The sequence below is a fragment of the Leiobunum rupestre genome, chromosome 3, assembly GCF_980474605.1.
Source record: "Leiobunum rupestre chromosome 3, qqLeiRupe1.1.hap1, whole genome shotgun sequence".
Lineage (NCBI taxonomy): Eukaryota > Metazoa > Arthropoda > Arachnida > Opiliones > Sclerosomatidae > Leiobunum > Leiobunum rupestre.
The window spans coordinates 61,478,942-61,501,707 of record NC_143386.1 but is presented as its reverse complement, the minus strand read 5'-3'; the positions used below and the strand labels follow the sequence as shown (position 1 = coordinate 61,501,707).

Below are 22,766 nucleotides of genomic sequence, written 5' to 3'. Positions count from 1 at the left end.
TGGGAAAAGAAGTACGGAAGAAGCTATACTGGTATCGACCATAGACGCGATTAAATTCAGCAACGCGCTGAGTATCTCTATCAAAGCGGAACGGAAAGCCCCCTGGTGGAACGCCATCAAACTAGTTTTGCCAATAATATTATTTTCAATCCGAGCGGCTCGAAGCTTTTTAAAACGTACGCTTTCCAAACGAAAGCGAAACTCTCAGCCAGCCGCGCATTTGCCCAGATTCTAGTCGCACTTTTTTGGGGTGAAAACGGTGTGTACAGAAGATTCTTTTTTCCCAAGTGAAGATTCTTTTTTCCCAAGTGAAGTTTCTTTTTGGGGGGAGAATTCTCCGCTTGTGACCCGATTTAGGCAACAAGTTGAAAATACAACTACAGTTCTGTGTGGACGATATAACAGGTGGTTTGTAGCGTCGCTCCAAGTTGCGTTAATTGTTTCGCGTGCTTTTTCTCCATTGGATTTATTTTAACACTGGTACGTCCAATTTTATTATAAAAATTCTGCATGTTTCAATTTTTTATCAATATAATATTTTGTAATTATATCGAAATTGACAAATTTGATTACGTTAATTTAGTTTAATTAAATTTAACGCGAGATTCAGTAGACAAATTTTGTTTCTATAACTGGTTATGGGCATTTTTGAAAATTGGACAAGGATCACTCTCTCCCGGGGCCCGGAGGGATGCTAGTAGGGGCGTAGTCTTCTTTTTTAAGGGGTCCATCGACCAGGGGGGTTCACTAACTCTCTCAAGGTCAAGAGGTTTTGCGAATATTAACAGGGTTTCCCATCTCAAATTGCTCCATGAATAAAAAATCGGTAAACTTGTTTTACGTGATTTCGAACTTTCTACTCGATTACCGAGTTTATGACGTCTATCTTCCAGTTTAAAAAGATATTTTAAAAGGATTTTGGGATGCAAATTTTAAAGGAAGCTATTCTGTAAAAATCAAAAATGGCGAAACCAATCATGATCCGTCAAAAATGACAAAGCCCGTGTGCGGAAGAGGCTGCTATCGAAGTATCAAACTATCGACAGTATTGGCCAAATTCAAAGTTGTGACGGTCTGTAATGCCGATTCTAGTGATTTTAATGAAATGCTTCGACTTACGGGCACAAAAATTAAACAGGTATTTTACGTCCGCTTAAACATTTAGCTTATGATTTGACTAAAATGTCGGATATAGCGTAACATACTGCCAGTACTTAAAATTTAACTTACACAAATTTTGATAGTTTGATGTTTCGATATCCGCCCTTTCTCCACATTCACATTGTCATTTTCGACCGATCGAGATTTTTTTATTTTTACAGAATAACTTTCCAGTAGTATAATAATTCTCCTAAGAATGTTATTTACTTTTAAAAAAATCACAATATTTTTCAAAAAGCTCAATAATTTTTTAAGATATTTGAAGAATTATCATGTAAATTTATAAAATAATAAAATATTCACAATATTTTTCAAGGAGTTCAATGATTCATTAAGATTTTTGAAGAATGATCATATAAAATTTAAGGTTTAAAGGCCTAGGTTTTCTTCTGCCTGTCCCCCTTTAAATTAGGCCAACATGTTCAGCCGTTGGCCTACCACCAGGGTATTTGTGCTCCACTAAGTTAATTTAAAGGGGGACAGGCAGAAAAAAACCTAGGCTCATACCACTATATATAATTTCCCGATATATGTCAGCTTCTCCATGATCACCTGTGCAGTGCTAGTGAAATACATATACAGGGGTAAAATAGGTCAAAATCGACTTTAACCTTTAAAATAATATTCGTACTTTAAGCTGATTAGCGATATAAATTTCGGAAACCCTTTAGATCGGCCAAAGTAGATCAATTGTAACTTAATTGAAAACCAATTGGTTTGTCGTTCCCACACGAATCGGAAACCCCCTTGACCTCAAAACGCATTGCGCCAAAGGTTATTTTTTTCATCCACTAATGATATCGTATTTAGTGCCACCTACGCCCTGCGCCAACCAAGATCATCTCGCAAGCTGACGATGGGCTAATCAAATGTCAATTAAGATAAAACCTGCCTATAATAGGTTGGTTTTGGCGCCATGCAAATCGCTTGTGTTGATAACAAATAAACAGGACATCACAAAACAAATGAAGATCTGTGTGCGCATTCGGTTGTTTTTTTTATATTCGGCAGAAAATTACGCTTTGAACTTATAGTAATCATTTTTCCATACCCGCGTCTTTATTATTCAGGTGCAATGAATAGAAATTTCTGAAAAAAAAAACCACAAATTTATACAAAAATATCGCTTATTTTTATAGAATATAAAATGTTTATAACATTTGTGCTTGCAGTCAAAATGTGTTTGATTTAACATTTTCAGCACCGTCCCTTGGGTAGGGTGAGCGGAGCAGCGGCCCAGGGCGCAAAATTTCTAGGGGTGAAAAATTTAAGATTATTATTTAAATTAGATATTGAAAAATTTAAAAAAAAAATTTAAAAATAAATTGAAAATATTTCACAAAAACTCGAAAATAATGAAATATATGTATGAGTATGTAAAAATAAACGTTATTTTAAAATAAATATTTTTCTCTGAGTATTAGTTTGTCGTAAAATATTTCTACCTAAGGTTATGAGGGCGCCATTTTGATGTTTTGCCCAGGGCGCCATTTGGTCTAGGTACGGCTCTGAACATTTTAACCCTGCCCCCTGATTTAAAGACATTTAAAGTTTCTAGATGACTTGGGCAATAGGTGGTGCTTTGGGCAATTAGCCTAGCTGATTATTATTATTATTATTAGTAGTAGTAGAATATTGTATATGTCAAACATTTTAGGTGATTATATAGTTAATGAGATTTAAGGCTAGTTTTGCGCTAATCTAGCTTCTTTAGCTCCGGGGATTTCTTTTTCAAAAGTTGATAACTGGGAATTACATATATATACATTGGGAATGTCAGATGCACCGATGAAATGGGTGGTGCTTAAGCTTCGTCAAACAAAAGGCGTCACTTTGTATATCCAAGTTATAGATGCAATTGTAGTGCCCGTAAAGAACCGTTTCATTCTGAACTTGTAGGACTGTCATAAATGTATAATAACGTTCCATAAGTGAGTCAGTAAAAATTTAACATTGGTTAAACTTATGGAACCGTTTATCAGCTAACCTATATTTATATAAGATTGAAACGTATTTGAAAGCTTCATTTTATCGACTATTTAGTCAAAACTACAAAAGACCAAATCGTTTTTCTTAAAATAGGACATGAATTTCATAATTTTGGAAAGGGGAATGTTTGCGAAATAGACCATTCTTTGTTCCATAGTGACCCCCTAGCGGTTATTTCGTCCCGACGCTGAGGTAACGGTTGAAAGAAATTTTATTATTGTAACTAAACATTTAAAGAACTTTGAAAATTTATATTATTAGATGCGGTATTTTTAATTTTTAGTAGCGTTCAAATATCTTTAGAAATTCAAAGATTATAATTTTTAATAGCAAGGTGGTGCCATGGGTATTAGCTAGCTGTTATTTATTTATTTATTTACAATTTTTACAAAATTAAGAAGATTAATTTTAAATAGCATTCGAATAAAATTTTTAAAAAAATTCAAAGATTAATTTTTAATGGCATTCGAATACAATTTTTAAGAAATTCAATTAGTTTTTAAAGGCATTCGAATATAACTTTTTCTAAAATTAAAAGATTAATTTGTAATATCATTCGAATACAATTTTTGAAAAATTAAAGATTATTTTTTACTATTATTCGAATAAAATTTTTACAAAACTTTATAGATTCGTTTTAAAAGTTTAATATGAATGGCATTCGAAAAGAAATTTTACAAAAATTCAAAGATTAGTTTGTCTATTATTCGAATACAATATTTACAAAAATTAATGACTAAATTTTACTATTATTCAATTACAACATTTTACAAAAATTCAAGGATTAATTTGTCTAATATTCGAATACAATATTTACAAAAATTAATGACTAAATTTTACTATTATTCAATTACAACATTTTACAAAAATTCAAAGATTAATTTGTCTAATATTCGAATACAATATTTACAAAAATTAATGACTAAATTTTACTATTATTCAATTACAACTTTTTACAAAAATTCAAAGATTAATTTGTCTAATATTCGAATACAATATTTACAAAAATTAATGACTAAATTTTACTATTATTCAATTACAACATTTTACAAAAATTCAAAGATTAATTTGTCTAATATTCGAATACAATATTTACAAAAATTAATGACTAAATTTTACTATTATTCAATTACAACTTTTTACAAAAATGAAAAAAAAATTAATAGCATTCGAATAAAATTTTTAAAATATTTGAAGATTAATTTTTATTGACATTCGAATACCATTTTTAAAAAAAATCAAACATAACTTTTTAACTGACCGCATTTTCTATACAAAAAACGTACATTTAGAACACTCTTTGAATTTCGTCAAAGAAGTGGGAAAACCCCTCTCATTAAAAGGTGGGCTAACCTCCGTATTCTCAAAGATGACCCATTTCAAGACACCAACACGTAAGAAAATAGCGGTTGACCTTGCAAAGAAATGTCCGATTATTTTTTAGGTTAAAGGAATTAAGGAAGTTTTTGTTTTTATGAAATTTGATACCGTTTTGATACCTTTTCGAAAACATTTTATTAAACTTTCCTTCCCAAAAAAAGGTAAACTAAATTTTCGTTATCTAATTCCATAAATGGTAGTCTATTTGGTAATTCAAAAAACGTCCTTTACCTTCTTCTTACTTCCTCATTTAAGACTGCTTATTTATAATATTGTAAAAATTAAACAGAAATTGTTTAAACAAGAACTGTGGAAAACGCGGTAATGCAAGACGAGCTTTAAGCGTCACATTCAATCGTACGCAATTATGATTTAGTTTTCCGTTCTCGATAGAAGACAGTTGTAGGTCAATTTTAAACAAGTACAATTAAAATAGACTGCTCGGAAATTATCGTGTCAAAGTGCATTTTTCGTTTCATAACGGCGAGGTTTCAACAAACAAATTCGGTTCTTATTAAGCCTTGGCTAATACTCGTTAATAGCGTTGCATCACGCGGAGCCTCAGGGCTTTTACCGAAATGAGATATTTTTTGTTCGGTTGCTAACGCCTTGCCTATAATTCGGCCCACAATATTTACGAGCAACGGTTTCCCTAGGTATTTGGAATATCAGGACGCAAAAATAGGATAAGTAACCGAGTTTTTCGCGTACTATATAAAATGAGGGAAGCGTGTGTACTAGTGAGATGAACGACCAGCGCAGTCTGATTAGAATCAAAATCCAAAAATCATTGATTTGCATTCTTCATTATATTTACTACAAAACAATTTCTGTGGCAATGCCCATTTATATTAAAATACATTAAAATAGTAATTAATTAAGATTAATTAAGTTTAAATTATCTCTGCACCCAAATAATTAATCAAGAAAAATAGGCCAAAAATATTAAAAATCTATAACATAAAATAAGCAAAATTGATAACGATAAACAAATATCATTAGAGATGAGATTTTATCAACTTGTTCCGTTAAATTTTAGATCATTAAGTTTAGTTTAAAAGTTAACTATTTGATGGAAACTTGGCTTTAAGATACTTCGTTACGTCTCTTAAAAAAGGGCATTTGGTTGATCAATCACCTCACAATTTACGGACAATACTTCTATGATAATTTCCATAACAAAAAAGGAGCTATTTCGGTCAAATCTGAGAGTCATTACCCCAATTTTTCAAGATGTAAAGTGTAAATTATCAATACCTCCCTAACGACGCTAAAATAGGACCGAAACCAATTGGTTTTACTTCGTAAATTAGCGTAAATTGAGTAATTCACACAAAAGCTCGAGCTATAACTTTGTTACAGTTAAACAACAATGAAATTATCCGTTCAGTTATATCAAGAATAAAATGATTTCTACCTAGAGTTAATGACTATGTCAAGACGATTTTGAGCGTTGTTCCAAATCCCCATCATGCTCTAAATGTAAGCAACTTTTCTATTAAAAGAAACAAATCAGCACGGTATGTCATTGGTTGAAACAAATCAGCACGGTATCTCATTGGTTGAAACAAATCAGCACGGTATCTCATTGGTTGAAACAAATCAGCACGGTATCTCATTGATTCCCTAAAAGTGACGCTTCCGAAGCGATTGAAACAGGCGCCGGGGACGTATTTCCTTCCCCTCTCTCGTGCCCTGGAAAATTCGAACATAGTCATCTTAGGGACAGTATTACATCATGGGTTATATATTTAAAAAAAAATACTATTAAAACTGGCAAATTGTTTTAGGCCTAGGACAAGATAAATAGTTGATTTGCATTTTGACGCGCGACAAACATCTGGAATATTTTTTTCGCTCGCGTTTCTAACTTGGTAGTCAGATCACAAACTATTCTTGGCTTGGCCAAATGAAGGAGTTTGAAAACAACCCGCACAAGCAAACTTCACCCGTTCCCCGCCCTTCATATTCACTTTGGAATACGGAGTTTGTTTGGGTTATTATAGCTTGTTGCCAGCATGCTTCACTGTCACGCGTCAGTTATCGATCGTAGTGCACTTTGTAATGGGACCATTACTAGAGAGTTTAACCGCAACTCGTTGAACTAAAACGCGTTAGCTTCCACAAAGCTTTGGTACAGGTTTTCGTAAACGTCTGGAAACGCGTTTCAAAAGGTTCCGCGTTTGGGCTTAACGCGTAGGTGCTTAATCTCTTTAAACAATGCCCGCGTACTGTACATTATTGCGTTTACGTTTTCCACGTAGCCATGTGTTTTTTTCATTTATAGTCGCTTATTGCGATGACGCCAGTTGTTGAAATTTGGCGAAGGACCTCGCAGAGTGACATTATTCATCATGGCGTTTTTATTTTAATTTCGTACCCCTGGGTTATCAACGGGGACTACGGCGTCCATTCCAAACGGCGAGCTTTCGCGTCATGGCGTATGAAAAAGTGGAACCTTGAGGGAGTGGAAATTTTGGGGCTGCTATAAGCGCTTGAAGTGTCATTACTGCAGTTTGATTCCTGGTGGATTATAATAGTTTTTCACGAAAGGGCCCTGAAGCCCATTTTCTTCTTCAACAGTCTTTCATTTTTGTCCATGAAAGAATTAAGTTTCATGTAGGTTTATTCCCCTGTGGACATTATTCAATTTGCCGTAATTGATAGTTCTTTTGTTTTAATTGATAGGGATGCGTTAAGGAAAAAAGTTACAGTAATTTTGGTACTAGCATTCGTGTTCATTTTCCCAAGCTAGGATTGGTTTTCTAAATCGTGGGGGTAATTTCCGAGTTGAAGATCACTGCCATGATTATTAGTACACCAACGAATGATTTAATCATTAATAAAAATTGTTAAATTCAAATATGTAGCTTTGACTGTATAAAGATAAAAAATGATTAAATTATGATTTAAATTCGCAAGCTAGGATTTTTTTCCACATTCGTGACCATTTTTGCAAACTAGGATTGGTTTTCACATTCGTGACCATTTTTGCAAACTAGGATTGGTTTTCACATTCCTGACCATTTTTGCAAACTAGGATTTGTTTCCACCTTCGTGACCATTTTTGCAAACTAGGATTTGTTTCCACCTTCGTGACCATTTTTGCGAACTAGGATTTGTTTTCACATTCCTGACAATTTTTGCGAACTAGGATTTGTTTTCACATTCGTGACCATTTTCGCAAGCTAGGATTTGGATTTACATTTGTGACCATTTTCGCAAGCAAGAATTTGTTGTCACATTTTTAAGAAAGGTTTTTATCAATCGATACCATTTTATCACGTTAGGAATTGTCTAAACATTAGTAACCATTTTTCCAAGCAAGGAATTGTTTCAACATTCGTGACCTTTTTCCCAATTAGGAATTTTTATATCATTCATGAATATTTTCTCAAGCAATAAATTGTTTTCGCAAAATTTATCATTTATCCAAGCAAGTAATTTTTAAACCTTGAGCATTTTTCCAAGTTAATAATTTTTAACCAATCTTGAGCACTTTCAGAACACTTTTATCATTTGAGATCATATCGCAAGCTAGAAATTAATTTAACATTCTTGATATTTCAATGATAATAGGATGGGATATTAGCAAATTTAGATTTCAATTCAGATTACAAATTTCTCTTTACCTGAATGAAGAACCACAATCAGTAAATTTTCGGTTCTACTGTTTTTTCAGAAATTTCATTTGGAGAATTTAAAATTATGGATTTATTTTAAATGGCTGTTATATGAGTCGTAAAAGTAAATTATATTTCTTTTTAAATTAGCATAGATAATTGGAACCTTCGCGTAGACGGAGGCAGACCTTGAATTCAGTGGCGCGGAATGTTATAGTTACCTCCCCCCGTTACTCCCCCCTTTTTCTTCGTCTTAAATTGGTCGTCGACTGACTGCGCCATTACGTCTTTAAAAGCACACTTGGTCCGTATAATATTGGATAATTAAGCGGAGCTGTAACTAATGGTCATTCGTATGATAATCACCCTAAATTACACTCTACGCTAGCGACATCTAGCGAAGGGCACGAGATGTAGCTTTTAAAGTGTCGGGCCAAAAACAAAACTGCAAAATGAAGAGGCAAATGACATCTTAGAAACATCTTTCATCGACACGGTTAGAACAAGAATGTATTTATTTATACTCAGGGAGAATGAATATGTCGAGACTATCGACGGACACGTTGAGCCCCTAACCCCGTCGCGCTAAGAGGAGGGAGGGAAAAAGGAGGCGGTCTTATTTTTTGCGTCCTCGCTGCAGCGTTAAACGCGTCGAAAAACGTCATTTTTAAGAACCAATGAGATTGCAGTATTATTTGATTTTATTAAAGCGGAGGAGCATACCGGGGGGCCCAACGGGTGGAATTGGAGAAACGCTAAAAATAATCTCGACATATTCATTCTCCCTGAGTATAAATAAATACATTCTTGGTTAGAATTTATTATTCATTTTTTCGATAAATGTCCACGCCGCAAGAGGGGGGGGGGTTCAAAACACCCCCCACGAAATCGGGCGGTGGAGTAGCCTGGGAGAATTATAATGAGTATTAAAATCACGACTGATACTTCATGGTGTTTTTATTAAAATCTTTAAAATTTAAAATTTATACATATTCCCGGAGCTTTCGGGTTCGAGACCCCTCGTCAAGCGGTGTTCTTCTTGTATGATTTAACAAACTAAATTACAAATTTCTCGTTTCAATTTTCTTATCTCTTATAACCGTTTTTTATTTACACCTTTTTAATTTTTTTAACATTTAATATATTTTTTACTTTTTAATTTTTAATTTTTAACATTTAATTTTTAAGTCTCAAGGGTAGATTTTAACAAATCTTAAGGTATCTTGGCAATCGAACAAGAAGTACAAATTAATATTGACCATTGCATTAAAAAGTTCGCGTTGCGAAAGACACGCAGAGTAAAATTTTAATTTTTAAACGACTTGAATCCTTTTGCAATCAACAGAGCAACAGAGTATCACAGAATTTTCACCTATTTATAAAATAGGGGGGGGGGGGGTGGAAAATTTAGGGTTTGCCCCGGGTGGAAGAAATACACGCTACGCCACTGAGGGATAGTTATCTCTAATATTACTATTTTACTATACTACGAGTTGAAGAAGTTTGTTTCATACGAGGCTGCCAGATATTACCGTCCCCTCAATTTTACCCCCTTTACCGATACAAATCCGGAACAAGATTTCTTGAAACGTCGCCATCTTGCGGCGGCTCCGCCCTGCTGCAAAAGGGCTGCATCTTCTTTACAAGTTGTCCATTAAAATCTTGAATCTTTGGCGAATTTAATATTTTTCTAACGGTTTGTTTTAATATAACATTTGCAATTGAAATATTCAATCGTGGTCAGTACCTATAGAACGTCCTGGTTAATTGTGGGAAATAAATACTGTAAGCGACCTTTTTGATATTGTTTTTTAGCCATTTATGTATATCACCTAATTTTTCGTTAAATTGTTTATAGGTTTTCAAACTGTAAATAGGCCTTGGCCTACAAAAATAATAATTTCATCAATCGCGATTGCACCCCTTTTGCAATCCCCCCCCCCTCGCCGTGTATCTGTAAAATCGAGACTTCCGGTCGTTGACAATTCTGGCCACCAGGGTACGTCTGGAGTGAATATTGTACCCCAGAGAACTATCCCTGTAAGCTTATTTAATCCATGGCCCCACCCTGAAAAGTCCGCCATGACATTATTTAACGTCACAGATCACGAGGCCAAAGTTGCGAAACTCCCCAGGATCCTGCATTATCAAATAGGCGCACTAGGAGCGCGCCTAGGCCTTTGTGGTCTTTGGTGGCCTCAAAATTTATACAGCAATAAAAAATCAAATACTTAAAAGTGCCTTATGAGGAAATTGCGCCTAGAGCCTCAAAGTAACATAGACCGTCACTGATCACGTGGCCACCATGAGCATCTAAATTAAATAGACCATTTCATTTGCGAACGGGCAACCTGTAGCTCTTTCCCGTTATTAGTGGAAATGTGCAAAGGTCACTGTCCGCGTCACACAAATACAAACAACTTCAGCTTCTATCGCGAACGCGCAAAGAGACCTCATTTTTGGAATTTCGAATGAAACAGCTACGTAATGAAATGGCCATTTTACGACCGTAGCTGGCTGGGACAAAACAAACAGCCATTTTCTGCTGTTGCGTGTATAAATAAGTTATTACAGAGGTACGGTATACCTCTACTTGCATCGCGATGAGAGCAAAATTCAAGCAAGTCTAAAAATCCCAATTTGAGAAAAACTATTTGCTTATTTGTTTTCTATCTAGCATAATAATTTGATAATAATTAACAAATAATGGTAATATCGTAAAAAAAGGTTTAAGACAAATATTTAAAGTTAAATAAATGAGTCCGCTTGAAGTAATAACACTTGGGGTTTTTTTTGTTTCAAAAGTCACGTATCTCGATGTTCCGTTTGCCAAGGAATTGCTAAGTGTCAAATGAATAACGATCCGGTATAAATGACAAACGTCACCTTTTTGACGGGTATAGCCGTTTTGAAACAGGGTATGGGTAATATGTGGGGTAACATTGCAAAACGATTACAAATTATGAGATGTGCTAAACTTTTATTTTATGGGGGAAAAATTTTTTTGGATAGTTTTGTGATTTTTTTAGCTTTGGTTGGTTATAATTAAATAACTAACCAAGTAATAAAAATATAAATAAATAACTACTGAGGATCAAAAATTCTAGACTTAATTTTTTGACATGGTAATTACTAATCATAGATTTAAATTTGCTTATGTATGTATCTTGTTAAATTGAAAATAAAAACTTAAGTATTTTTTAAAACTACGAAGTATCCGGCACTATATAAGGAAATTTAAATCTATAACTACCGAGGAAGAATTTTACTCCGTTTTCTATGAAGATGGCGCTATATAGCACTAGGGGGCTTTCCGTGGCGCGTTCTATTAACAAGTGTCTAGGAGCATGCGTCGCGTGCCGATGTAAAATAGCAAAGCTCCCCAATGTTGCTTAGCGCCATCTTCAGCTTATCTTAGTAAAAATTTGTCTAATTATGGAATTTTGAGGGTGAAAATATTTTTTGTACAAGGCAAGTTAGTTCCTTATTACGATGTTAAATTTAAATAAACTCCTAAATACATCTAATTAAATAATTAAAATAGAGAAATTTACAATCATAGAGAAAATGGCTTTAATTCGAAAATAGTGAATAAATATATATTTTTAGTAAGACTTTTTCGAAAAATTAAGGCGCTGGTCTACACAGACATTGGGGACACACTTCTAGGTAATTGAGTACACCCTGCAACGTGAATGGTAAAGAGTGGCGGTATTCATCATAAATGTAAATGTCCAACGAGAGTCCAAGGCGGAAGTCAATTTTACTGTGGTAATCGTCAGAATTCCACGAAGGCCGAGTGAAATGAAAATGAAATGTAGTGGCGATTGACTCAGGCGTTTCGAGCTAATAAAGCTTAGTCAACAGAAGTTTCGTACAAATTGACATTGTAATGCTTGCATTGTTTAATTTCCACTAACAGGAAATATTTCTAATTTTATACGTCGCTTTCGGTTCGTTTAAAACAATTGTTAAATAGCTCACTAAATCACGTATTATATTTCATTGCTTTGTGAAACTGAAAATCAAGAACGTGTTAAATTTACTGAGAACGTCCGAGTCAACACGATCGTGCAAGTTTACTATCGCGATTAAATTTGTAACTGTAACGCCATCTCTCGGGGACTTTTTTTTAAATGTTTTTTCTTCGCGCGGTAATTGAGAATCTACCAACTATTTTTCCCATTTATGAATAATCAATTAAATAAAATCGTTATCTAAATATACATGTTTCGTCGAAAAATAAAAGAAAACGTTCTTACGACCGATATTAGATGGGTGGAGCTAACTAAAGGTGGAGCTTACGTAGTAGATCATGTTCACAGGCCGGGAAGGTAGGCGTGTGCATTTTCAGTAACCCAAATATTAAAAAAAAAATTATTAAAACTTCCAAAAACTGCGAACGTCGAGTTCAAAAACGTTTAAAATCATGGATTAAATAAATTTTTCCAATATACCCGTGAGGGAACTTATACAAAGTTAGGGCAAATTATTGTTTAAATGAACATCAAAATTTTCAATTAATTACACCTTTAGTTGTCACGTCAGTAGAAAACACACAAACGCGCCAAAAGGATTTTGAGTCTACTCGTGGTACTCGCTAACTTGGCAAATTATTGATAATAAATAAGATTTAAACTTTTCTATTGCAAAACCACGAACAAATAAATAATCCCTTGAATAGGTTTGAACAATTGCTCAAAATTAATGGATTTGAAATTATTAATATAAGGTAGATTGGAAAAAAACTTGGCAAACCTTGTGGTTGAATCGTAAATACAATAAATTATAAAATATATCTGTCATATGCCAAGAAATAAAATGTTATATGGGTCAAAATCGTATATTACACGGCGTACTGTCTACGCTTCCCGCAAAGAGTGGAAACATTCTGGCGTTCCCAAAAAACATAGACATCCAACATATTTCCCAAAACAACATATTGTTCAACATAAAATATACGGCCTGCAGGAAATCCCCCCTTAAATTTAATTAATGAGCGGGCCATTGTAGTAGGCAGCTTCGAAAGAGGAAGTTACATAGCTTACACAGGATTTCTATTTCATCAAGTCACCGTGCTGGGGCTAATGAAACCGAAATAAAGCGACGTACCTTTTGTTTAAAAGGGTCTATTTTCAATTCTAATAGTCGGCTTTAATGATTTATTCATAGGGTAATTTAGATTAATTGGGTGTGGTGTAGTTTTAAATATATATTTGGTATTCAAATTTATTTGCGAGTTGTGGAAAATATTTCGTAGCTGTAAGCCCTTGTAGAAGGGTTCAAACTGCTAAAATAGTAGTTTGAATCGAACACAGAAATTTCACAATTTCGTATTATGTCCCTTTAAATCCCTAAAATATAAATATATATTTTGTATTCAAATTTATTTGCGAGTTGTGGAAAATATTAAATATTAAATATTTAAACCCCTAAATAATTTTTTAATAGAAGTCGAGGTTAAAGAGCCACAGAATCCATTTGAACAGTTCAACTCGAAATTCAAATAGCTTCTTTCAGTCAGTTTCCCAACAGATCTATCCGACCAATCATTATTTGTCATGGCCTCCAATTCTATTTCCGGACTGTTTTATCTGCACGTGCTGCCCACCCGTTTTCGCGAGTACCTGCTAATTTTCAAAATCTGGTTGAAATTTTATTCGTGAGATTAAATAAAGTTTTATTAATATAATATAATATAATATAATATAATATAATAATATATTATATAATAATATTATGAAGTTTTAATAAAGTTTTATAAGGATAAAATTTAATGGAATTCGTATAGAACGTTAATTAATTAGGCATTGGTATTTAATTTAAGGTATATGATTATATTTTGTAAAAACAACTCTTAGTTTTAAAATCAACTTCAATTGGCCTTTCTATAAAGTAACATTGGCCTTCTTGTTTAGATGTATCGGGCGCGTCATTCGTGACGTAGAAGTGACGTTTCGCTATGACAGCCAATAGAAGCTAGCATAAACTCTATTTATGTCTTATTCAGCTTGTTAAAAAGTTCCACGCGCGTCTTGATATTTCAGCGTTAACGGGCTCGAGCGATTTCACGCGTGCTCCCTGAAATGAAAAAATGCACGAGCCTTTTACGCTAAAATAATAAAGAGCGCGTGGAACATTTTAGCAAGTTGAGCAAGACACGAATTAAAATTCGACGAGTCGCCCTTTTTATAAAGATCTAAACTTCGAAACTGAACTGAACTGCTACGTATCTCGTGACGAAAGCGATACATTAAAACAAGTTCGGCAAGCGTAATGACTTTATAGAAAGGCTTATTGCAATATGAAACTAGAAAAAGTGTTTCGGTAGCAATGTCAATTCAGAGCAAACTAAATGACCAATACAAAGTTAATGTAACTCAGAGGTTTAATTTAAATTTTAGTTTATATTACACGCAAATATTTAATCAATTTTGCAGGATTAAAAATTTTATTACAATAAATAACGTACAATGTAAATAAAATAAATAGTTTTTTTGGCAATTTTATTATAAAAAAACAAATCAATAACCAGGCTAGAGTTTGTTAATTTTCCGGAAAAATAAAATGCGGAAAAATTTCCAGATAATTTCCGGAAAATTTTCCGAATTGCAAACAACATATTAGACTAGTCATGGAATGAAAACGTTTTTTATTTTTTTTCGGAAAAAAGGCCTCGGTCAGTTTCCGCGGAAAATTTTCCGACTTAAAACACTAGTTTAAAGGGGGTATGAACTTCAATATTTCCGCCACCAGGTTTAGCAGAAGCCTGGAGTGATTGGTCGTAATCACTCGTAAAACATTTGTACACCTGAATACTGTTTATCGAAAGACGTTCTGTGGATTTCATGATTTGTACAACTGATTATTTAAGTGATTAACGAATTTGGCACGAGGGGGTAAAAACAAGTGAAAATATTCAATCTTCATTCTAGATCTGGGAACATTGCGTGGAACCTTGAATCGATTAGTAGGCGTTTTGGGGTTAAGGTTTTACGAATTTAGAACTTTCGTGGGAGGGTCTAGTGACCTCTTTGCCGGCCCTATAAATGAAACAAGAAAGTAGTTTCACTCTTCTCGAGAAAGAATACAAAGGGCAGGTCACCCGTAGCAACGATAGCACGCGCCGAAAAGTACCGGAACAAACGTCTCAAAGACGAAAACGAGTTGATCACGAGATAAAAGGTTTTCAAAACTCGACCTTCGGAGTCTTAGAATTTCGTTCTCACGAGGAAATGGTGTCAAAAACGTTTTCGATTCAAATGACGACCTGAAATTGGCACCGCTTCAGCCAATTTTAAGTTAATTAGTTTTTGCGGTGTAGCTTCATTGCGTAATTTCGTAAAATATTTAGAATTATTAGGAAAACTATTATGTTTGGTCCATTTGCCGTAATCAGTGTACACTCTGTCTGAACGATTACGATAAACGCACCGAAATCCCTCCGGAATAAACTGTAAACGCTCCGAAATTACCCTGCAATTATTCTATCTGTAATCACTGTAATCGTTTACTAATTACTTAATCAGTGTACAAAAAAGGTGAAACTTTTGTTTCCACTACGTCCTGAGTTCGAATATGCTATCACCACACGTGTGACGTACGTGTACCACAATAAGTCATCAACTTAATTAATTATATAGCGTTTGTTTCCACTACGTCCTGAGTTCGAATATGTTATCCCCACACGTGTGACGTACGTGTACCACAATAAGTCATCAACTTAATTAATTATATACCGTTTGTTTCCACTACGTCCTGAGTTCGAATATGCTATCCCCACACGTGTGACGTACGTGTACCACAATAAGTCATCAACTTAATTAATTATATAGCGTTTGTTTCCACTACGTCCTGAGTTCGAATATGCTATCACCACACGTGTGACGAACGTGTACCACAATAAGTCATCAACTTAATTAATTATATAGCGTTTGTTTCCACTACGTCCTGAGTTCGAATATGCTATCCCCACACATGTGACGAACGTGAAATTACTCATAAAGTGTTTGTTTTCATTTCGTTGGGTTTTTAAAAATGATTATCCCCAAATGTGTGCCACAGTGGATCTCCAAAATAGTCTAAATATGTTTAAAAGGAAAAAATATGGCGTATTGCTTGTGGACTGAAATATTCGTTCCCAAAACAACTTTCACATGCTGCTTACTGACACGAGCCAAATACATAATTAAGGCATCTCTAGCTAACACCACGAACTATTTGATTCAAAAGGTTGAACCGCGCGAAAGTAGCCAAGACGCGATATAATCCAACTAAACCCGCAGCCTTGGTAACAGGATTCCCGGAAAAAAGCTACTCATTTTCTAGGAATCGTCGTTAGCTTGAGACAAAACAACTTTTATATCGGTCTAGATGCGTATATAGGAATAAAGCACGCGAAAATACAGAAAAATAACACTCAAGTATTATCATTGCGAAACGTAGTTGTCCGTGGAAGTTCTCATTTCAATACGACGGGGTGGTAACTCGCGCATTTAACTAGGAAATTTCTCCATGACGGACCCTCAAGATGGCGGATGTCGCGATCCAAACAAAAAGCGTTATTTAGTTCGCGTGTCGGCTAATGGCTTTATTGAATACTAGAAGGGTACTTAATTTTTCGCCATAAGCTATTTTTCGCCCGAGAACGGAGTACGAGTTTAAGCCTAGGGTCCTTCCTGCGGGAATAAACAAATTTAAGAACGACATCTAGCGGTGGTTCGATGAAAATGATCATTAACGGTTTGTTGAACTCCATTGGAAGGTCTTAGCGGAAAGTATTTTCTATGTATGTATACTTTGAGTATTTAATTTCTTTGGGAATGTAGAGTCCAACGCGGAACACGAAAAAAAGTCATTACCTCGCTGTTTATTAAAAATATTGTCCAATGGAAACGCAGTTAAAGTTAACCCGATAGGTTTTACTTAGTTACGATTTGATATTAGCTAGACACGGTAAAGACGGATTATGCGAAGGTATTAAAAGCTTGCACAGTAAGTTACACAATAACAGAGCAACGAACTTCAACTTGAAAAGGGGTATTTGAACTTTAGAGGTTCCGTAATATAGAACTTAATTAAAGTGGATTTTGCGTTATTATTGGTTTTCGAGCCGTTCTCTAAATTTAGTTACTTTTCATCACATAAAATTATAAATATACAAAATTATATTTTAATTTTTCAGTTAATTAATTAAATTAAAATGTTAAGTAAATTAAATTGGAACTCCTCAAAAAATGCTTTATGGCAACGTATTGAAAGCTCGTTGAGTAAATTATTTAATAACAGAGTAACGAACTTCAACTTAAAAGGAGCCAGTTTTATGCTCAATTTATTTATTTTTCATTATAAATATATAAAACTACATTTCACTAAGAATATACGAAACTACATTTTACTATAAATATACGATTATTCATTTTATTATAAATATACGAAATCACATTTTATTTTAAATATACGAAACTGATTTTATTTTAAATATACGAAACTACATTTTATTATAAATATACGAAACTACATTTTAAAATAAATATACAAAACTACATTTTATTATAAATATACGAAACTACATTTTATTATAAATATACGAAACTACATTTTATTATAAATATACGAAACTACATTTTATTATAAATATACGAAACTACATTTTATTATAAATATACGAAACTACATTTTATTATAAATATACGAAACTACATTTTAATATAAATATACAAAACTAAATTTTATTATAAATATACCAAACTAAATTTTATTATAAATATACAAAACTACATTTTATTATAAATATACTAAACGTCCTTTTATTATAAATATACCAAACTAAATTTTATTATAAATATACCAAACTAAATTTTATTATAAATATACCAAACTAAATTTTATTATAAATTTACCAAACTAAATTTTATTATAAATATACCAAACTAAATTTTATTATAAATTTACCAAACTAAATTTTATTATAAATATACCAAACTAAATTTTATTATAAATATACCAAACTAAATTTTATTATAAATATACCAAACTAAATTTATTATAAATATACCAAATGAAAATTCAATAAAATTATACAAAACTACAATTTACTATAAATACACAAAAATACACTAATTGTACACTACAATGATATTAACGTATTAAAATAAATTATCCATGAAAGTCCCAAAAAAATTCTAAAAATAATATAAAAAAAACAAAGTTTAAGAACCAAAAGTAAAGCTGGCTATTTTTAAACAGTTCGGGGGCGTATACGCTACAGAAAGGAAGACGAAATGTAGAGAGGTAATTGATGACAACGCGAAATCTATTTTCACGTTCATATCACGGCCAAATTAAGCACCAAGACAATTCGACAAACGATTACACGCGCGGAAAAATAAAATGGTAAAAACAATTGCGTTATTTTCGGTGGAAAAAGCGTTTCTATTTTTCCCACCGAATTTTTGAGGTCAGCCAGGCGCGTCGGGACGGTTAGAAATAGTTACGAAGGGAACAGGAAATAGTTACGACGTCATAACGGGGAAATTAGAATTAATTTCGCCTAACGGGAAAACGTACATTCACACATTTCCGCTGTTTTATATGAAATACGCTATATGATAAGCTGGAATATTTTACTATTGTCGCGGTGCAGTTTGCACCAGCTAAGAAAATAGATAAATCCACGTGGCTTCGCCGCGTGCCGTTTTTAAGATTACCAACATAGATCACTATGGTTACCAATTTCACGTCTTTAATTTATATTATAAACACGAAAAATAATAATATTAAATAATAATCAACTATGCTAATACCCAAGGCCCAAATCATCTAGTGACCTTAAACAGGGGGCCGGATTACAATGCGTAGAATCCATAATTCTATTTGGAATGCTAATCGCGGCAGATTTTGGCCTCGATGTGGCTGACGGTTTTTTTTGACGTCACTATGTTAACTTAACAAACAACAACGTGAGAAGGGATCGCGCGCAAAGGGGATTTTTCCTCTCGTAGGCGGGGCCAAAGCCGTCAGAGTGATCTTACCATACGTGATACGGCAGGATAAGCATTCCAAATAGAGGGTGGTGGCAAGCCCTTCATGCCACACGAGCCAACAGCTCCCTACACTAACTATTACCGTTAACCTCTACAAGTTTTGTGGAAAGGGGAAACCGAAGAACGTGAAAATAAATGAAAAACTTAGAGGAACCCAGGCTTACGATAGTGCTTACTTTGTACATTGAGTACAATTGGTCAAAGTTTAGTCGTTCTAAGGCAAAGATGTGAACCACTTTAATAAGACAGACAGACAGACAGACAAACAAACAAACATTCGCAAATATATGATAGATTTTATCATTTGTGGAAATAGAATCAATCTAACATATACAACCATATTATTTTATTAAAAGGATCATTTATTACGTATTGTAAATTTGTAATAATAATTATTATTATTTTATGAAATTAAATAATTATACTTTAATACAATCTTAAATAAAATCTCCATTTGATTTTTTATCACGTCTCAGAACATGAATAATAATAATACTTGGATTCAATTATTTCAAACTCACGGAATAAAGTACCTGTTACGCTGGATAAATTTCCAACGATTCAAATGCCGGTAAAAAAAGTTATATTTAAAATATCCAAAGTAGACCAGAACAAAAGTGTTTTTGAAAGCACTTCCTACGCTCTATTTCGAGAGTGGGCTTAAGAAGTATTTATTTAAATGACGTTGTTCCTTCCCACTAAGCAGGATAATATACACAATCCATCGTGAAGTTCCATTTCCAGGCCGGGATAGAAAGTAAATAAATGCAACCGGAAGTTTCGCATTATCAGGAAATGTTTCAGATAAGTTGATTGGCTGGCGGTTCCCAGATAAAATTCATAGTGCTCGAAATAATGTCAACGTAATCGTCCGGCTCAAAGCTGGAATTTATTACTAATAGACTTGTAACTTAAGTCAAAATTTTGGCCAGACTTTGGTAAAATTGCTAGCGGACTGAATTTTTGCCGGAACATTCATTTAATCAAAATATTTGAATTATCAAAAGTCGCCATCATTTGGCTGCGAGCACAATTTTTAATTACTGAACTCTAAATCAGCGATCTAAAACAAATGATTTTTAATCAACGATTTTAAGCAACTATTGTACTTTTATGTATTTATGAGACTGATAAAAAATTGTTTATGTGGCAACTAAATTACCGGTATTTCAGATATTTAATTGAAATTTTAGGGGACATTACACGTAAATTTGTGAAAAATAGAAAATATTTAAAAATCAATAGAGTGAGGAAAAATGTTAAGAGCGCCCACCGATTAGATGGAGCCACTGACATAGAGGGAGTTAAGCTATTTCCACCAATGGGAAGGCAGATCACGATCGTTCATTGCCAATAGAAAAGAAAAGTAAAGGGCAATAATCTTTCATCCGTTTTCCCATTGGTAGTTGTTCAACTCCCCTAGTACATAGTGGCGCCATCTAATCGGTGGCTGCTCTTAAAAAAATACCTCATTAAAAAATTATTACAATAAAAAATCTACGATTTAAATCAAATAAATCGATGTTTTTGTCAATTTTATTAAATTTTATTTAAAAAAAAACAATAATAATAATAACCTAAGAATATGGTAGGCCTCGGCGACGTCTCCTGCTAATTCAAATATTACATCCGGATAAAATAAATGGAAATCATGAGCTTTGAAAAACCAGTCACGTCGTAAACGTACGTAACAGTTAAAACACCTCATATGTAATAAAACAGCACCGTTATGATCATTGATTTGCCACCGCCAAAACACGGTGACGTGAACTCCAATTTAAGAAAACTTGTACAATCACTAAAAAAAAATCAGAAATTACTTGGAATAACGGTAAAAGAACACTTTCCGCCAGTCTCATATCGCCTCGTCGCCTACAGTACTTACAGTACATCCGTGATTCAAACAAGCGTACCGGAAGGGGGAGGGGTTTCCACGTGATATCCGCTGACGTCACGCGGACACGCAACGGCTACGGCGGCGGGGGTGGATACCTTCAAATCGCGAATAATCCGAAGGACACGCCATGAAGCGAAAAGGTCCCGGAGCTGAACTGCGACAGTTGAGAGTTTGCCTTCCATCGAATAAAACTTGAGAAAATTGATCCACAGAGGAGAGACTTGTTTGCGAGTAACAGAAAAACATCGGTTTCGATCCGCGCTGACGATTTCTACATTTGGGATTAACATACATTAAACGAAGAAGTATAAGAAATTTGAAATGATTAATTCGTAAGTTTACGATTTGTGAACAATCTAGCTTTGCACATAGTTAAGAAAAGGTATTTTGTAGTGTTGTAAGCTGGGAAATTTTCCGCGGAAAATGACCGAGGCCTTTTTTCCGGAAACGTTTCAGTAATTTTCGGGAAAAATTAAAAAAAAGTGTTCATTCCGTGATTAGTCTAATATATTGTTTGCAAATTGAAATAAAGCGGCATTTTCGCCTCATTTTTTCGAATCTAAAAGTAAAACTAAACCTCTAAACTGATTAATAATGTAGCACTATTAATGTTTTGTAGTATGTTTACTGATATTAGACATTTTATATTGATAAAAAAGTAAAAACATTATGTTTCAATTTTTATTTTTCCGATTTGCGGAAAATTTTCCGCATTTTATTTTTCCGGAAAATAAACAACACTAGTATTTTGTTTTCATTGAGTGCCATTTAGCTTCTTAATCGTCGCCCAAGAATTTAGGATATGCTTTAACTGTTTTGATTATTAAATCAAATTAGAAATTTTATGAATATGGTTGAATAGTTTGGATATTTTTGCTTTCATTGAGTGCCATTTAGCTTCTTAATCGTCGCCCAAGAATTTAGGATATGCTTTAACTGTTTTGATTATTAAATCAAATTAGAAATTTTATGAATATGGTTGAATAGTTTGGATATTTTTGCTTTCATTGAGTGCCATTTAGCTTCTTATTCGTCGCCCAAGAATTTAGGATATGCTTTAACTGTTTTGATTATTAAATCAAATTAGAAATTTTCTGAATATGGTTGAATAGTTTGGATATTTTTGCTTTCATTGAGTGCCATTTAGCTTCTTATTCGTCGCCCAAGAATTTAGGATATGCTTTAACCGTTTTGATTATTAAATCAAATTAGAAATTTTATGAATATGGTTGAATAGTTTGGATATTTTTGCTTTCATTGAGTGCCATTTAGCTTCTTATTCGTCGCCCAAGAATTTAGGATATGCTTTAACCGTTTTGATTATTAAATCAAATTAGACATTTTCTGAATATGGTTGAATAGTTTGGATATTTAGATTTGGGAATATTTATTAAAATGCAAAATTTATTTATTTTTAAGACAGCGTACAGAAATCCCCGTAACTTTGTTTATTGCTTGTAAACACCAGGGACACTCCTTGACGAGGTTTTTGCACAGATTTAACTTGTCTAATCTCTCAAAGATATTTGGTCTGTTTCTGAACTAAAAACGCCTGTAAAGTGTTCTAACCGCGACACTCCGGTGCCTTAGAGTGAAAGTAACATTTTAGGGGTATAACCACCGCTACAGATATTTTCAACAAAATTTCGAACACTGAATGCATTCCACACT

At 33.6% G+C, this 22,766-nt stretch overlaps 1 protein-coding gene across 2 annotated transcripts in view; it reads left to right on the top strand.

Annotated features, from left to right (window-relative positions):
- The first annotated feature begins 171 nt into the window (after positions 1-171).
- LOC149953702 (tetraspanin-9-like) overlaps positions 172-22,766 on the top strand; it is a 40,329-nt gene continuing 17,734 nt past the window's right edge. Inside the window, exon 1 of one of the 2 annotated variants that reach the window (XM_090168909.1) lies at positions 172-480. Coding sequence is in view for 1 of the 2 variants with exons in the window: in XM_090168908.1 (XP_090025034.1) it covers positions 21,417-21,427 (11 nt within the window). In the remaining variant the exon portion in view is untranslated. Of the gene's footprint in view, positions 481-21,207; positions 21,428-22,766 lie in introns of those variants that run through there. The other variant, XM_090168908.1, reaches the window with a different exon arrangement.